The sequence below is a fragment of the Pimephales promelas genome, chromosome 10, assembly GCF_988280905.1.
Source record: "Pimephales promelas chromosome 10, fPimPro1.hap1.1, whole genome shotgun sequence".
Classification (NCBI taxonomy): domain Eukaryota; kingdom Metazoa; phylum Chordata; class Actinopteri; order Cypriniformes; family Leuciscidae; genus Pimephales; species Pimephales promelas.
Window position 1 is genome coordinate 7,324,390 of NC_142778.1, and position 14,271 is coordinate 7,338,660.

The following is a 14,271-nucleotide window of genomic DNA, read 5'->3' on the forward strand; positions in this document are numbered from 1 at the left end:
ATCTTGGACATTGCACTTATTTTCATATGTAGAATAGTGTTCTATCTCTGCCATACAATGCATCAGAGAAAATAATCAAATTAATCCAAAGTGGCTTTATTTCTATGTCTGTTGAAGAAGTCCAGGTCAATTTTTATCAGTTTAAGGATCATACAAACATATTTCTTTTTACTTGAAAAATACTTCAAAGACAATGGAAAGTGGAAGTCTTTATATTTAAAATACAAATCTGTAAGTTACCTTACCATTTATAAAATATAAGCATTCCTTTAAAAACAAAGTTCAATAATTGGATGCAGAACAATTAACAATAATAAACAAATTAAAAAATAGATAACACAGAGGTTATTTAAAAATGCCATAAACTCACTGCATGCATTTAAGTATTTTTACAATGAAGCAAAGTAAAACAATCTAAAAGGATGCCACAAACACAAAACAAAAAAAAAATGTTTAAAATTCAACTGTTTTGTCATACTGTATCATCACTCCATGCAGACCCGCATGTATTATACTGATACAGTTCTTTCTCAATTTAGATTAAGAAACATGCAAATAAACAATTTATTTGAATATGTAATACAAACCTTCATAAGAAAATACCTGAAAAGACCCAAGTAAAATCCTTTTATGTAAAAAACAAAACAAAAGCGAAATTCAGGCATTTGGCAGGCTGTAAAACATCTCTTAAATGTACAGTTCAGTCTCTTTCAAAATCTATTCCATACTTTTGACCTGTGATGTTCCACATAATAGTGCTAACTAAGAGTTGAGTTTTGCTCAGTGCAAACTCTTTTAAGCGGTGGGGCTCCAATCATCTCCTCGTCCTCCTATGAAAAACAGTAATGTCACACACGGCATGCATTCATAATATCTACAATACATAATATCTCTTTTAATAGAGTATTTATATGAAGATTAGTGCATGTTACCTGAGTAGAGAGAGACAACACATCTTCTTTAATTAGAGTTGGGGGCTCATCCGTGACCTCACTGCTGGTTGTTGATGTCTCTAAGTATGAAATGTGAAATGAAGGATGCATAATCATTTGATACTTGACACAAAACTTGTCAAGTCTTATTTCATCCCAAAATGAAAAGAAAGAAAGAATTATAAATTTAATGATCTTTTAATTTAAAGTCTGTTTTAGGGGTGAAAAAAAATTCATTATTTTCATAATTCGAACAGTTGCAAATTCTTAATACAGGAATGCAAAAAAAATTGTTGTTATTGTTAAACATATCAGTATTTAAATCAAATATATCATTGTATTATATTACTGTATTTTAATAGGGTAAACTACACTATTTCTCACCTCTCTCAGCCTCCATTGTCTCCTGTCCCAGGGTGGGCGGCTGGGAATCCTCTGTACGGAAGTAAGGTGGTTGGGAAGGGCTCACTGCCTCACTCACATGCTGTGGACTGGAGTTGCTGCTGCTGTCCACTTTTGTATTAGACTGATAGGCATCTGATAGGAAACTCTGGTTACTGTTGTCATCTGTTTTAGAGAATAAACCAAAAACTTATTTGTGTGTAGTCTTCTAAAGAAATATGTGAATTATGTTTAAAGGAGTAGTTCACTTTTGAAAAAACTTTTGCTGATAATTTACTCACCCCCATGTCATCCAAGATGTTCATGTCATTCTTTCTTCAGTCGAAAAAAAATTAAGGTTTTTGATGAAAACATTCCAGCATTTTCTCCATATAATGGACTTCAGTGGGAACCAAACGGTTCAAGGTCCAAAAGACAGTTTCAGTACAAACTGCAATGTCCAAATGTCTTTAAACGATTCCAGACGATGAATATTGGTCTTTTCAAGCGAAACGATTGCTCATTTAATAAATAAATAACAAAGTTTACGTTTTATAAGCTCAAATGTTCGCCTTGCTCTGTTCTGTGACGCACGTTTGTGACTCTCCAGTTCGAACTCGTTTATCAAAATGAATGAATCTTTTTCCGAGTCTTTTGGTTCATTCAACGAGCGAAACGAACGAATTGACTTGGAAAAAGATTTGTTCATTTTGATGAACAAGTTCAAACTGGAGAGTCACGAACGTGCATCGCAGTACAGAGCAAGGCGAGCATTTGAGCTTATAAAACTATATAAACTTTGTTATTTATTTATTAAATGAGCTATCGTTTCACTTGATAAGACCGTTATTCATCGTCTGGAATCGTTTAAAGCCCTTTGAGGAGTTTGCCGTTTGTACTGAAAGTGTCTTTTGGACCTTGAACTGTTTGGTTCCCACTGAAGTCCATTATATGGGAAAAAAAAATGCTGGAATGTTTTTTTATCAAAAACCTTATTTTCTTTTCGACTGAAGAAAAAAAGACATGGACATCTTGGATGACATGAGGGTGAGTAAATTATCAGCAACAGTTTTTTCAAAAGTGAACAACTCCTTTAAGTACTTCTGGATAAAAAGCATGTTAAAATAAGTAAGCAAACAACATTGTCGAGGTACAAGGTCATTTAAGTAACTAGAGTATAGCAACACAGCCCAGTGTTGCGTGACATTAAATAGAGGATGTTCTGAATTGTTTACAGAGGAAATATTAAGCCTCCTTGTGTCTGACATAAACATAACCTGTATTACCCTGAAAATCCAGTAGTACGGAACGGGCGTTTTCCAACACTACATCTGTAGGAAAGCCCTTCAGTTTCCTCACTACAGTACCTGCCGCTTTAGGCTTGTATATCTATGAGAAAGAAAAAAGACATTTTGAACATGAAAACTTTATATACTGTATCTGGGAGCTGGACTCAAGATGATATGATACACACACCTGTTTAGTTTCTGTGACAGGGACCCATTTGAATATCCGTAATGATGTGTCTCCCACTGTAACCCACTTTTTTTCCCTAAAAGGACAGAAATTTTACAGATTAACCTCACACAAACAAACCCAGGTCACAATTTCCCTATTAAATTGCATTTAGTATAAAGAGCATAAACCACTTTTAGGATCACCGTGTTTGCAGATTCTCAGTAAAGAAATGCCCCTAGATGTTTTGTGTGTGTGTGTAACGTTACTGTATTTGTATTATTCTCAGTGGTAAAAAATGTAATGCAGTAATTATTACAATAATACAATAAAAATATATTTAAATTGTAAATAAATGCAAATATTTTAACATGACAGTAAGGATTATTTTCTTTTTCATTACGGTAAGGGCTTAATTGAATTTTATTCTAATTCTTGGCAGGTTTCACGAGATTCACGCAAATACGTTGCATTCACGTCCTGTATATGTAAAAATGCTAAAATTTACATTTCAGACATTCCGAACATCACGACGGACACGCCCACACAAGGTGTACAGTGAAGCCCATTGGTTGCCTTGCTTGTCTGTCATGTTACTGAATGACGCCACTCTCCCCGCCACTCTGAAGTTTATTTTTGTAACGTAGAAGAAAAGAAACTTATCTCCCTCTTCGAACAGATAACTTACCACCGACGGACCCTTTCAATTGCCGCCATCACTTTTTTGATATCATCTTTTGCACGGCTGCGTGTCTCCGCCCGCACGGACCGTCCCGACATTTTAAAGGGTTTTATTAGTTTGTCAAGATCTTCCTCTTTTTCTTGCCTTCCTCCGTCTGCGACTTGATCTGATCTCACCCTGTCTTCTTCTCCGTCTCGCGAGACTTCATAACGCGCCACTGGTTCTGCCTCTTTGCATTTTTCACATTCCTCATATTTAATTTATTAATTTATTTTCATTATAAATCATCATTTGAATTCTGTTATCTAAAAACAGACATATGAGTGAACAACGTCAAAATAAGCTGTTACGTACATTTTAATGTCCTCGTCATACCACCAGATGACAGTGTTTTGCACCTAAAATTTTTTTCAATGGGACTTAACAGACTCTCATTATGCAGTAAATTTAACGTCTCCATCATATTGTATTTTTATATATCATCATGTTGGATAACATTTCAAATTAAAAATAAATGTAAATAATATTAGTTGTCCTTTTTTAAAATTACATGAACAAGGAGTTAAATTATACTATTTTCACAATTTTGGTGCTAGCAGGATAGAGTAAAAATACCACTTGTTCTCATTACATTAATAGTTCATCAATATTAATAATGATGAATACTGTGAGAAATGTATTGTTTAATAGTAGTGTATTAACTAATGTTAAACTAATGGGATATTATTGTAAAGCAAGTATTCCTGCACAACAGGAAGCAACAGGCTCATAGTATTTTGTCACTTCACTTAATTAGTAGATTTTAATACTTGTGAGGTTTAAACTGAGAAAGAATGGAAACCAATATTAGTCCAGCAGAATTCAGTCATTATAATTTATATCTCACACACATCAGAAGGCACTCCGAGTTGTCTTGTCCAATTTCACCACATCATCTATGAACTATAAAAAAATAGATAAACAACAACATAAAACAACAACCATATTTGTGTGGTTACACCATAGAACTCCACTGCAGCGATGAATACACCACATCACCCTCCACACTCTCATCCTTCCCAGTGTCACTACGGCCCAGCGGAGAGCAAAGCAACACTGTTTTCTTCACATTAGAGCCCAGACGAGCTATAGCTAGAATATCACTGAGAGGTAGCTCTTCATCCATGGAAATGCATAATGCAATGAAATGAGCATGGAAGCGCAGAGGATCTCCTGCAAAAAGACAATAATAAGATCTTAATTATTAAATTGCACTGAAAATACTTGATGGAGGCTTGTTTCCATAATTGAAAAAAAAAAGTAATTGCGACTTTTTTTAGCTCACAATTGTGACTTTTTTCCCTCAGAATTGCGAGTTATAACTCAATTCCGAGTAATTCTTTTTTCCCCCTCGCAATTCCATCTTGCAATTCTGACTTTTTTCTTTTACATGTCCCAAATCTGACTTTTTTCACACAATTCCGTGTACATATCACAATTCTAACTTTTATTCTTTAACTTTTTCCACAATTACAAATTTACATCACACAATTCTGACATTTTCCCTCACAATTCTGAGTTTACAAATTGCAATTTTTACTTTTTCCCCACAAAGTTCTGAGTTTACATCTCGCAATTCTAACTTTTATCCTCATAATTCCGAGTTTACATCTCACAATTGACTTTTTTTCCCACAAATCTCTGAGTTTACATATCGAAATTCTGATATTTTTTCCCACAAAGTTCTAAGTTTACATCTGGCAATTCTGACTTTTTTCCCTCACAATTACAAATTTACATCACACAATTCTGACATTTTCCCTCCCAAATCTGAGTTTACAATTCGCAATTTTGCCTTTTTTTCCCCACAAAGTTCCGAGTTTACATATCGCAATTGAATTTTTTTTCCACAATTACAAATTCACATCACACAATTCTGACATTTTCCCTCACAATTCTAAGTTTACAAATTTCAATTTTTACTTTTTTCTCCACAAAGTTCTGAGTTTACATCTCGCAATTCTAACTTTTTTCTCACAATTACAAATTTACATCACACAATTCTGACATTTTCCCTCAATTTTGCCTTTTTTTTAACAAAGTTCCGAGTTTACATATCGCAATTCTGATTTTTTTTCCCTCCCAATTTCGAATTTACATATCGCAATTGAATTTTCTTTCCACAATTCTGAGTTTATATATCGAAATTCTGACTTTTTTCTCACAATTACAAATTTACATCACACAATTCTGACATTTTCCCTCACAATTCGGAGTTTACAAATCGCAATATTTACTTTTTTCCCCCCAAAGTTCTGAGTTTATAAATCACAATTTTTACTTTTTTTCCACAAAGTTCTGAGTTTAAATCTCGCAATTCTCTTTTTTCCCTCGCAATTCTTTTTTTTCAAACAATTCCAAGTTTACATCTTGCAATTCTGACTTTTTGCACAGAATTCAGGGTTCACATCTCCCACAAAATTAAAAAAGGTAATTGCGTTTATTTCCCCACAATTCTACAATTCTGAATTTATATTCACAATTGTGAGTTTATATCTCTTAATTCTGATTTTTTTTATTTTTTTTATTCTTAAGTGGAAAGAAGCTTCCATCAAAAAAAGACATGTGCCTTCATCATAAACATACCTGGATATACCAGGAAATCTCCTCCAAACTTCCCAGCAGAGGTCAGGTAAAAGCCTTTATTTCTCAGATCCCTGTATACACAGAATCTAGTGTTCAAGCGTTCATCTCTAGGCACTGGCCAATCAGTGGAAAGGAAACTGCGTTCCTCTGGACAGTGGCTGAAGCCGGCACGGGCAGTACACAACTGGACCGCCATGGCCGGCCACGGAAAGCGGAAAGCCTGGTCCAATGCATTAAGGCGGTCTCTAATTGCTTTTCCAGAGTCATCTGTGGCTGTGGGATCAGGAAGAGTCAAATATCATTGACACATTGTATACAATATCAGGGCTCTTATGCTTGAACGGACAAATACACACAAAATTATGCCAAATTGCCCACATTGAACAGTATCCTCATAAACAGTGTCAGTAATGTTTTGAGTGAACATAAACTACTGGGAGAAAATCTGAGGTGTGTCAGTAAATTATTAAAGCTGTCCATTCAGTCTTAAAGTGACAGCAGCCTAATATTCCAGCTAAAACATTTGCTAATCACCCTACTCTTGACTAAATAACTATTGTAGCTTTAATAAAGATTAATCTACATTTCATTTATACAGTGAAGATCATGCAGTGTTATTTTACATTGAATAACTTTACTCAATATTTCTATACTGTTGCATGTATTAGAGCTATTGTATGCAATTCATTTAATTTTTTGTTCTTATTTTATTACTGTGTTTACTTGCCTTTAATGTTTGAATATTTATATTAGTTTGGCTAGTTGTTTTTACTGTGGTATTGAAACTGTAATCAAGAATTGTAAAATTTTACTGGAGTCATACCCTTATTTCTTAAATATTTGTTTATTTTGTATTTATTCATTCATTTCTGTTGCAGGGGCTTAGTGTTGAGCCCTGAGGATATTTTTGTTTTTACTATTTTAAGACAATTTTGGGACAAACTGTCAAATGTCCAATACTTTTCATCTGATGTTTAAAGTTTTGATGTCTTAAACTTGAAAAAAAAAAAGTTAATTTGTGAGGCTTGGAACAATTATAACAGTTAAGAAATACAAATAGGTCAAGCGCATTATTTGCAGTATCCTGGTTAATATGTACTACTATTCGCTTGTCAGCTGATCAATCAATTTTACATTACACAGAAATGCTTACAATCTTATTAAATCTTACCATCTAATTTGAAACCATACGTGTAGTGAAAAGTGATAAACATTAAAAGTGAATTGTAGTTAAAAAACATGTTAATGTTTATTTTAAGCCCCTTAAACTTCAACTGTAACTGCACTTTTTTTTTTTAAATGTAAGGAATAGTTGACGAAGATCCTTTGAATGGGGTGTGCATTATTTTCTAATTTCTAATAATTGAATGGCCTGTCATCAATTATTCCGCTTATACTATGGTTAACACACCGAAAGACATTGTTCAGATGTTGTATTTCACGATATTTGTCAGGTTTTTGTCCTTTAAACACAGGTGTGCAGTGACGCCATTTTCTTCTAGAAATTTGTTGCATTATTTTCCTGTTATCTCTGTAAAGCCACTTTGAAACATTCTGTATTGTAAAAAGTGCTATATAAATAATCTCATGCCTCCATTGCTAGTCATTCCCAAACATAATTTTAGAGCTAGTAACAAGGCTTGAGCCATTGATTACAGACTAATGTAGTTAGTAATGCAATTACGGTATTAGAGACTGTTGTGGAAAATTTTAATCTCACATGTATTACATATGATTATTGGGCCTTATGTTCCTATATTTTATATCTGTTCACCTCCTATATGTAATAACGGAGGAATGTCTTATGGTTTAGCTATCCGTGAAGGAGGTAATTTGTTTTTCCTTTATCAAGAGTGGAGTGAGGCACCAGAAATCAGGCCGGGTCCAAGGTCATCTTAGACTGGGGAGGATAGAGGGGGTTAGCAGCAGTAAATCTAACCCAGCTAATGAGTCCTATGACTTGTGGAATTTTACAGGGAAGGCTGGGCCTGAAGTAAATAACCTTGAGAGAGATATAAGAATGAACTACGGCCTGTGTTCGGTGCGTCACTTCACTTCACTGTGTCACTTCACTGCAAGAATAATAAACCTTTTTTCCTTTTTATTAATTTGACTCTGAGTGTCTCTTACGCAGTGATGTCTGTTTATTGAAATTTTGCCTCAACAAGACAGAGGGAGATAAAGTGTGTGAATTACCTGAATTGGTGCGTCTCTCAACAGTGTTTCGGCAGCAGTGTCTCTACTAATCATAAAACTAAGTTGTTCTGCCTCAAGAACTGAGCCATGACCTCACTAATGAGAAATGTCATGTAGATTTTAAGTTACTAAACTATTTTACTGATAAAAACATCAGAGTAGAACTGACAACACGCTTCTGTCCAAGTGTGTGCCTGTACTATATGTGTGTTTGCGAGTTACAAAGAGTATGTGCTTTCCGTACATTATAAAACATAACTTTGTGTCAAAAAAACATGGAAATAATTTGTCGTTTTTTATCTGATTGTTTACTATATTTATATTCTTGGTCAGTGTCGAAGTGGATCCTTTGCTGTTATAGGCTGTAAGGACTTTTGAAATATCTGAAATCATTAGGCGAACAGGTGAAGTAATATGGACATGTAATGAGGTATGCATATCTCTCTCTCACCATTCTCTTTCTCATTGATGATTTTCTTCAGTACTGTCTTCTTGTCCTCCAGGGCCAGAGCACACTGTTCCTTATAACTGCTCTCCAGACCTGCCTCATACTGCCTCACAGCCGCTGAATGTTTCTCTTCATGTCCACAATCCTGATGAAAATAATAACACATACATACACTCACATAAAAAGTCACAGACAGATAGGTATCAAAAAGCCCAGCTTCCAGACATGAAATAAGGACTTGTTTTGTTTTGAGAAAGGTCTTCAACATGAGTTAAAACATATAAGGGTCATTGGAATCAATAGTTTGAGAGACCATTTCGTGGCTAAAGTCTTTACTTTACTGTGTTAGATTAAAGTATAATTTCCTTTAGAGAAAGAACGTATTATCTTGATGTTTTGACTCTCCTGTTTATAGTTAGAGCCTGGCCAAATCTAACCTTGGAAAAGCTGTGCCGGTGCTTAGTTACAGGTTAAGGAACCACTGCCATTATTGGAGATTGAATGAGTTGTTGTTCTGATCTGGACATGCTGGCGTCCGCCACCTAGCAACCCAAATCTGCGACCTGGAAGGTCACGAGTCACGACGTGCCAAATTTCAGGGTCCGAGTGTGCTGCATAATCGATGGAGATATGCTTCAATCTATCAGTATATGAGTGGAAAATTACTGTTTATCTATTTCTTAGCCAATGAGAATGATTCAACTTGAAGCGAGGACGTAGCTTAGACCTTGGTGAGGGGTATAACTGCTGTGATCTTTGTAACTGTAACAGGGTGGCCTATAAACAAACAAACAGACAGACAGACAGACAGACAGACAGACAGACAGATAGACAGATAGATATCTGTGGCTGTAGTAGTGTAGTGTGACACCTGAGTATGCAGTGAAGCGACACCAGTGCTCGTCTCCTCCAGCAGCAATGCCTCCTCCTGCAGGAGCTCCAGGGGTCGTCCCAGCCGCACGTTTTGGCGAGGCTGACGGGCCAGAGAGCCCACCAGAGCCCCGGTCACACCCAAAGACCTGCACCGTTTCATGTCCGAGACCTTCCACAACAGAGGAGTGGATCCGCAAAAGCGGATGTCCACCAAAGCATCTCCTGCTGGCTGATTCTCACTTTCACTTCTGGTATCCATATCATCCTTTACTTCAATACTTGATGATGATTGTGGCATATTCATCTCTGCTGGATCCCCATCCATTACTCTTCCATAACACACCTGGACTCAACACATGATGCGTACGCTGTGCTTCCGAGAGAGCATTTAACAAGACATTTTGTATCGGCACAAGAATTATAACAGTAAATACCAGTAAATACGATACATCGGTTCACTGCAAGAAGAAAATTAAAGTTATATAACTGCAGTGATGGCACTGATATTTCAAAATCAACTAACGTTATGCCTGGGGTGATGTTTACCTCGCGCTGTCTGAACACGAATGTTATTTCATTACTTTCATCTACTGCAAGACTTTTACATTATAAATTCACTACAAAAACTTCAACAAAAAATCATTGTTAAATAGCGATTCACAACACGTGTATTCACGCAACTTCCTTCACAACCATCGATAGCATACCATGTGACCATAATCTCTGTTGAAGGGCGCCATCTTGGTCCCCTAAAAGTTACAAGTCACAATTCTTTTTTTTTTTTTTAAATCAAAGTTTAAAATATTAAAAATATTGGCACAAAATTGGTGATATAATATAAATAATATATTATGATAATAAAATAAGTTATGCAATCTCCCTCAAAAAGCCGTTGAAGTGATTAGCCGCTTTTTCATGTGGGCTCTGTTACTTTTCTCATCGCTCTAGAAGATGAACCAATCACAGCCGTTTCTGATAACTAGATACCCGTTTTATTTAATCGTTTCAGTATTTCGATTTGTGTTTCGGATGCCAAGCCTTATAATTAATATGTTTAAAATATTTCACCACTTAATGCACAAATGTCTCCAGTAAAGGGGGAAAAATACATTCTAAATAAGAAATGCCGATCAAAGGGCATTCGGCCATCTGAGCCACCGGGCGAGCGTCCTCTTGTGGAAGGCAAGTTTTCCGATTAAAAAAAATGTTTACACATCCATGATTGATTGACTTTATTCAAAACACAGTATAAGCAAATATTAAATATGATTAAAAAAAATCTAACTGTATCAAAGTACATCCTTGATGATAAATTTCCAGAACTATTTTTAAAGAATACCGTTGTCTAGAACGTACATTGCATAAACATCAGTGGAATGAATACATTTGCATATTACCATATAAACAGAGATGAAAGGGTCAATAAAATGAGTGAGCAAAATTAAATACAGTTTGTAGTTCTAAACACATTAGACATAGTTTCTTAATAATTTCCCAATGTACACCAAGACTGTGAAAACTGATTTCAGTAATTAATACAGCAGTCTACTGCATACACCTGAAAACAGGTAAAACACTGTATTTGACACCAATTTTTGTTGCAACTTAACAGCACACGTTCTTATTGGCCGAAGACTGCAGAGCGGCTGTGTGTGTACAGCAGACTCATGGAGCAGCGAGAGGGACTGGACATCCAGCCTGCACTAGCAGAGACACTGCATTCAGTGCAAACCTTCATTAATGCCGTCTCGCACACCAATGACACACATCACACACCTGGAGAAAAAGTTAGAGAGAGGGGAAAAGATATAAGTGTTGTAAGAGGTTCAAAATAATCTTAATAGATCTTAATAGAGTGGTGCAGGGATTATGTATTTTTGTATATAAACCCAGCAATTAGCATCAGCCTGGTTACTTCAACAAAAACCCAATAGGATTTTTCCATAGGGGTTTGAATCATTGCAAAAAAACTAAACAAAAAAAAAAACACATTGAGTTCGGGACGATGGAACCTGAAGTGCTAAAATGCTAACCCAAAACCGGGTTTTGGCTAACAGAAACACATCATCCCTGCACCACTTTATTCACGGTGGCGTAAAAACCATCAGGCTACCCACAAATTACAGCCGGTCTGTTCAGTTCCTGCAGCCTTACGCCCGTCTGTGGGGGAGAGAGTCCATGTGTACGCTCAGCTTCATCTCATTCTCCAAAATCTGCAACAGCTGCTGCATGGAGGGTAGGTGGCCTGACTCCAGCTTTGACCATACAGGCACATCTGTGAGCACATACACACACAGGCAAGGTAAAAATGACTAGTATTAAACATCATGTAGTGTGAAATCAGTATTTTGATAAATAATCAATCATCAGTCCTACCATTAAGTGTGATTTCAAAGGCGCCAGAGGACATACACTGGTTTTCAATCATGTTGCTGAGGAAGAACACCATCATGCAGGCATATATCTATAAAAACACAACAAACTGAGGTCACAAACACATGTAGTAGGCAACTTTTTAGTGGGAACTGTAATTTCTGAATCACTAGCATCACCAAATACAACTGAATAGCAGATTTCCCAAACATTCAATTAATGAACTAAAGGTTTAATTCTATTACATTGTTATCAAGGGTTCTTATGGGGAAAGACTGTGCGTGAACGCTACGCAACAAACTTTTTAACAGACGAATGAAAAAAAAAAGTAGAAACAACCACACTTACAAAAAACTGATACTATATTTTACATTTATCTTATGTTCAAAACCGAAAAGAACAGAATCCAAACAAATTAAAAGAGAAAAAAAGGGATATCCCAGGACTATGCAATTATTGACAAATTAGTTACTATATTCCCAAATATAATATGACATTTTTCAACAGGAATTGATATGCACCCCAAAAATGCCCCTCACTGACCTTATTCTCTTGTGCCCAAAGCCAGATTCCGGGAGTATCCGTACGGACAAATGTGAAAGGGTCCTTGCCCAGGATAATTAAACCAATCACTACAAATTTGAAGACAGAGAGGAAGGAAGCTGTGTGCCTAAAAATAAATAAAAAAAGACAAGTTAATGAGTAATTAAAGTCACAGACTACCATGAATTTGTATGGTCTACATACAAAACTTCTTGGGCGTGAGAATAACCCACCTGTATATAGGCTGGGGCAGGAAGTTTTCTCCCTCGATGCGGATGTCTGGGTACCTCTGGGTGAGAACCCGAGAGTACTCTTCAAACACCCGCCTGTACCCTCAGGACACGCTGCAAATTGAGAGGCACTGAATTAAGGAACGGACCCACGAAAAATAAACCCAATGAACTGGTTCACATATGCTCGCATGATTATGAAAGCTTATTTCTGCCACAGAATAAAAAATAAAAAGGTAAAACATTTTATCTCACAATTGTTTATATCATTCTTTATTCTTTTTTATCTCACAATTCTGAGAAAAAAAGTCAGAATTGTTGGATATTAATTCAGAAGTCAAATAAAAATAAAATTGTAAAATAAAAAGTAATAACTACCTTTTTTTTATTCCATTGCAAAAACAAGCTTCCATACCCAACAAAAAAAACGTTGAGCGACGAAAGTACACTTACTATTGTAAAAAATGTAGTTTTGTGTTTATCATGGTTTTACTACAAAACCATAGTTAATTATACTTTGGTTTTCCTACAATAAATAAATAAATAAATAAATAAATAAATAAATAAATAAATAAAAAAATCATAGTAAAATCATGGTTAATAATTCGTAAGGGTTAACTTTAGTTGTGTGCTAACAGTTACTTCCGTTTGCTAACGGTACAAAAATAGGAATTACTAATGCTATGAAGGTGTTTTTGTTGTTTTGTCCTGAAAGACCAAGGAGAGTATGTCATAAACACTATGTATACTAAAACTTACATATTAAAATGGTAATTATTTAATTACATGGTATTTAAAAAAAAAAACTTGCTTTTTGCAAATTGATACATAGGCTACTGGGAAATTACGCTCAGATAGACAGAGAAAACTAATAGGAAACATACATGATCCAAATTTAATGTATACTGGCTACATAATTTCAGTTTAGATTAAATAGTTGCTTCATCAACACATAACACTGATCAGCACGCGCACTGACAGGAAACGGAAGCACATTCCATTTGCTTACCAAATCTGAAACTTCAGCAGTGGCATTCCAGTATATTGCATTTTCATCTTTTTAACGCTGGCATTTTCGGCTGTAGCATGACACACTGACAGCACACAGACCAGTAGAAGACTTAAACACCTCATTTCCATCCCGCACAGTCTGCTCGCAAAACCTCAGAAGCTAACAGGAAACTACCGCATTAAATACATAAGCCTGTCAAAGTAAAAGCTCTCATCCTCGTCTTCAGGCAGGCTATTCTGTTAATTAGCATCTTTTTTTTTTTTTTACAGTCTATGATTACATACTAAGGGCTCGATTGAAGTGTGGATTGCTTACACTAAATATCATGAATAAAAATAAAAATAAATCACCCAACAGTCATATTTGAATTAATAAAAATGTATTAAAAATAAACATAAAATATACAAAACAGATTGAAAACTGTCAAAGAAACATTGTCCAGTGTTCACTTGCAATGGTAGTCCCAAAAGCAGTTCCTTTCCTCTGAAAAGCAGAGACAGAGATTGCACTTCCTGCAGAGC

At 35.6% G+C, this 14,271-nt stretch overlaps 3 protein-coding genes across 5 annotated transcripts; all 3 read right to left on the reverse strand.

The window, feature by feature from the left end:
* Positions 1–196: 196 nt before the first annotated feature.
* On the reverse strand, positions 197–4,473 carry bcl7bb (BAF chromatin remodeling complex subunit BCL7B b). Of its 2 annotated transcripts, none has more exons than XM_039663915.2 (6): positions 4,341–4,473; positions 2,790–2,865; positions 2,600–2,702; positions 1,317–1,499; positions 933–1,012; positions 197–830 (listed from the first exon to the last, which is right to left on the reverse strand). In XM_039663915.2, coding segments are annotated over exons 1-6 (516 nt in total). In that variant the 5' UTR covers positions 4,343–4,473; the 3' UTR covers positions 197–758. The 2 variants fall into 2 exon arrangements, with proteins under 2 accessions (XP_039519849.2, XP_039519848.2); XM_039663914.2 differs by lacking the exon at positions 4,341–4,473 and adding an exon at positions 3,457–3,589.
* Positions 3,453–10,337, reverse strand: tsen34 (TSEN34 tRNA splicing endonuclease subunit). Of its 2 annotated transcripts, XM_089135357.1 has the most exons (5): positions 10,139–10,337; positions 9,591–10,050; positions 8,723–8,864; positions 6,076–6,348; positions 3,453–4,662 (listed from the first exon to the last, which is right to left on the reverse strand). In XM_089135357.1, exons 2-5 carry the CDS (start codon positions 9,915–9,917, stop codon positions 4,445–4,447), a joined length of 960 nt encoding a protein of 319 aa, XP_088991483.1. In that variant the 5' UTR covers positions 9,918–10,050; positions 10,139–10,337; the 3' UTR covers positions 3,453–4,444. The 2 variants fall into 2 exon arrangements, with proteins under 2 accessions (XP_088991483.1, XP_039519847.2); XM_039663913.2 differs by having other exon boundaries at positions 9,591–10,337.
* Positions 10,338–10,809: 472 nt separating this feature from the next.
* On the reverse strand, positions 10,810–13,940 carry selenot1b (selenoprotein T, 1b). Its single transcript, XM_039663951.2, has 6 exons — positions 13,748–13,940; positions 12,742–12,852; positions 12,509–12,635; positions 11,969–12,056; positions 11,710–11,867; positions 10,810–11,368 (listed from the first exon to the last, which is right to left on the reverse strand). Exons 1-5 carry the CDS (start codon positions 13,876–13,878, stop codon positions 11,743–11,745), a joined length of 582 nt encoding a protein of 193 aa, XP_039519885.1. The 5' UTR covers positions 13,879–13,940; the 3' UTR covers positions 10,810–11,368; positions 11,710–11,742.
* Positions 13,941–14,271: the final 331 nt, after the last annotated feature.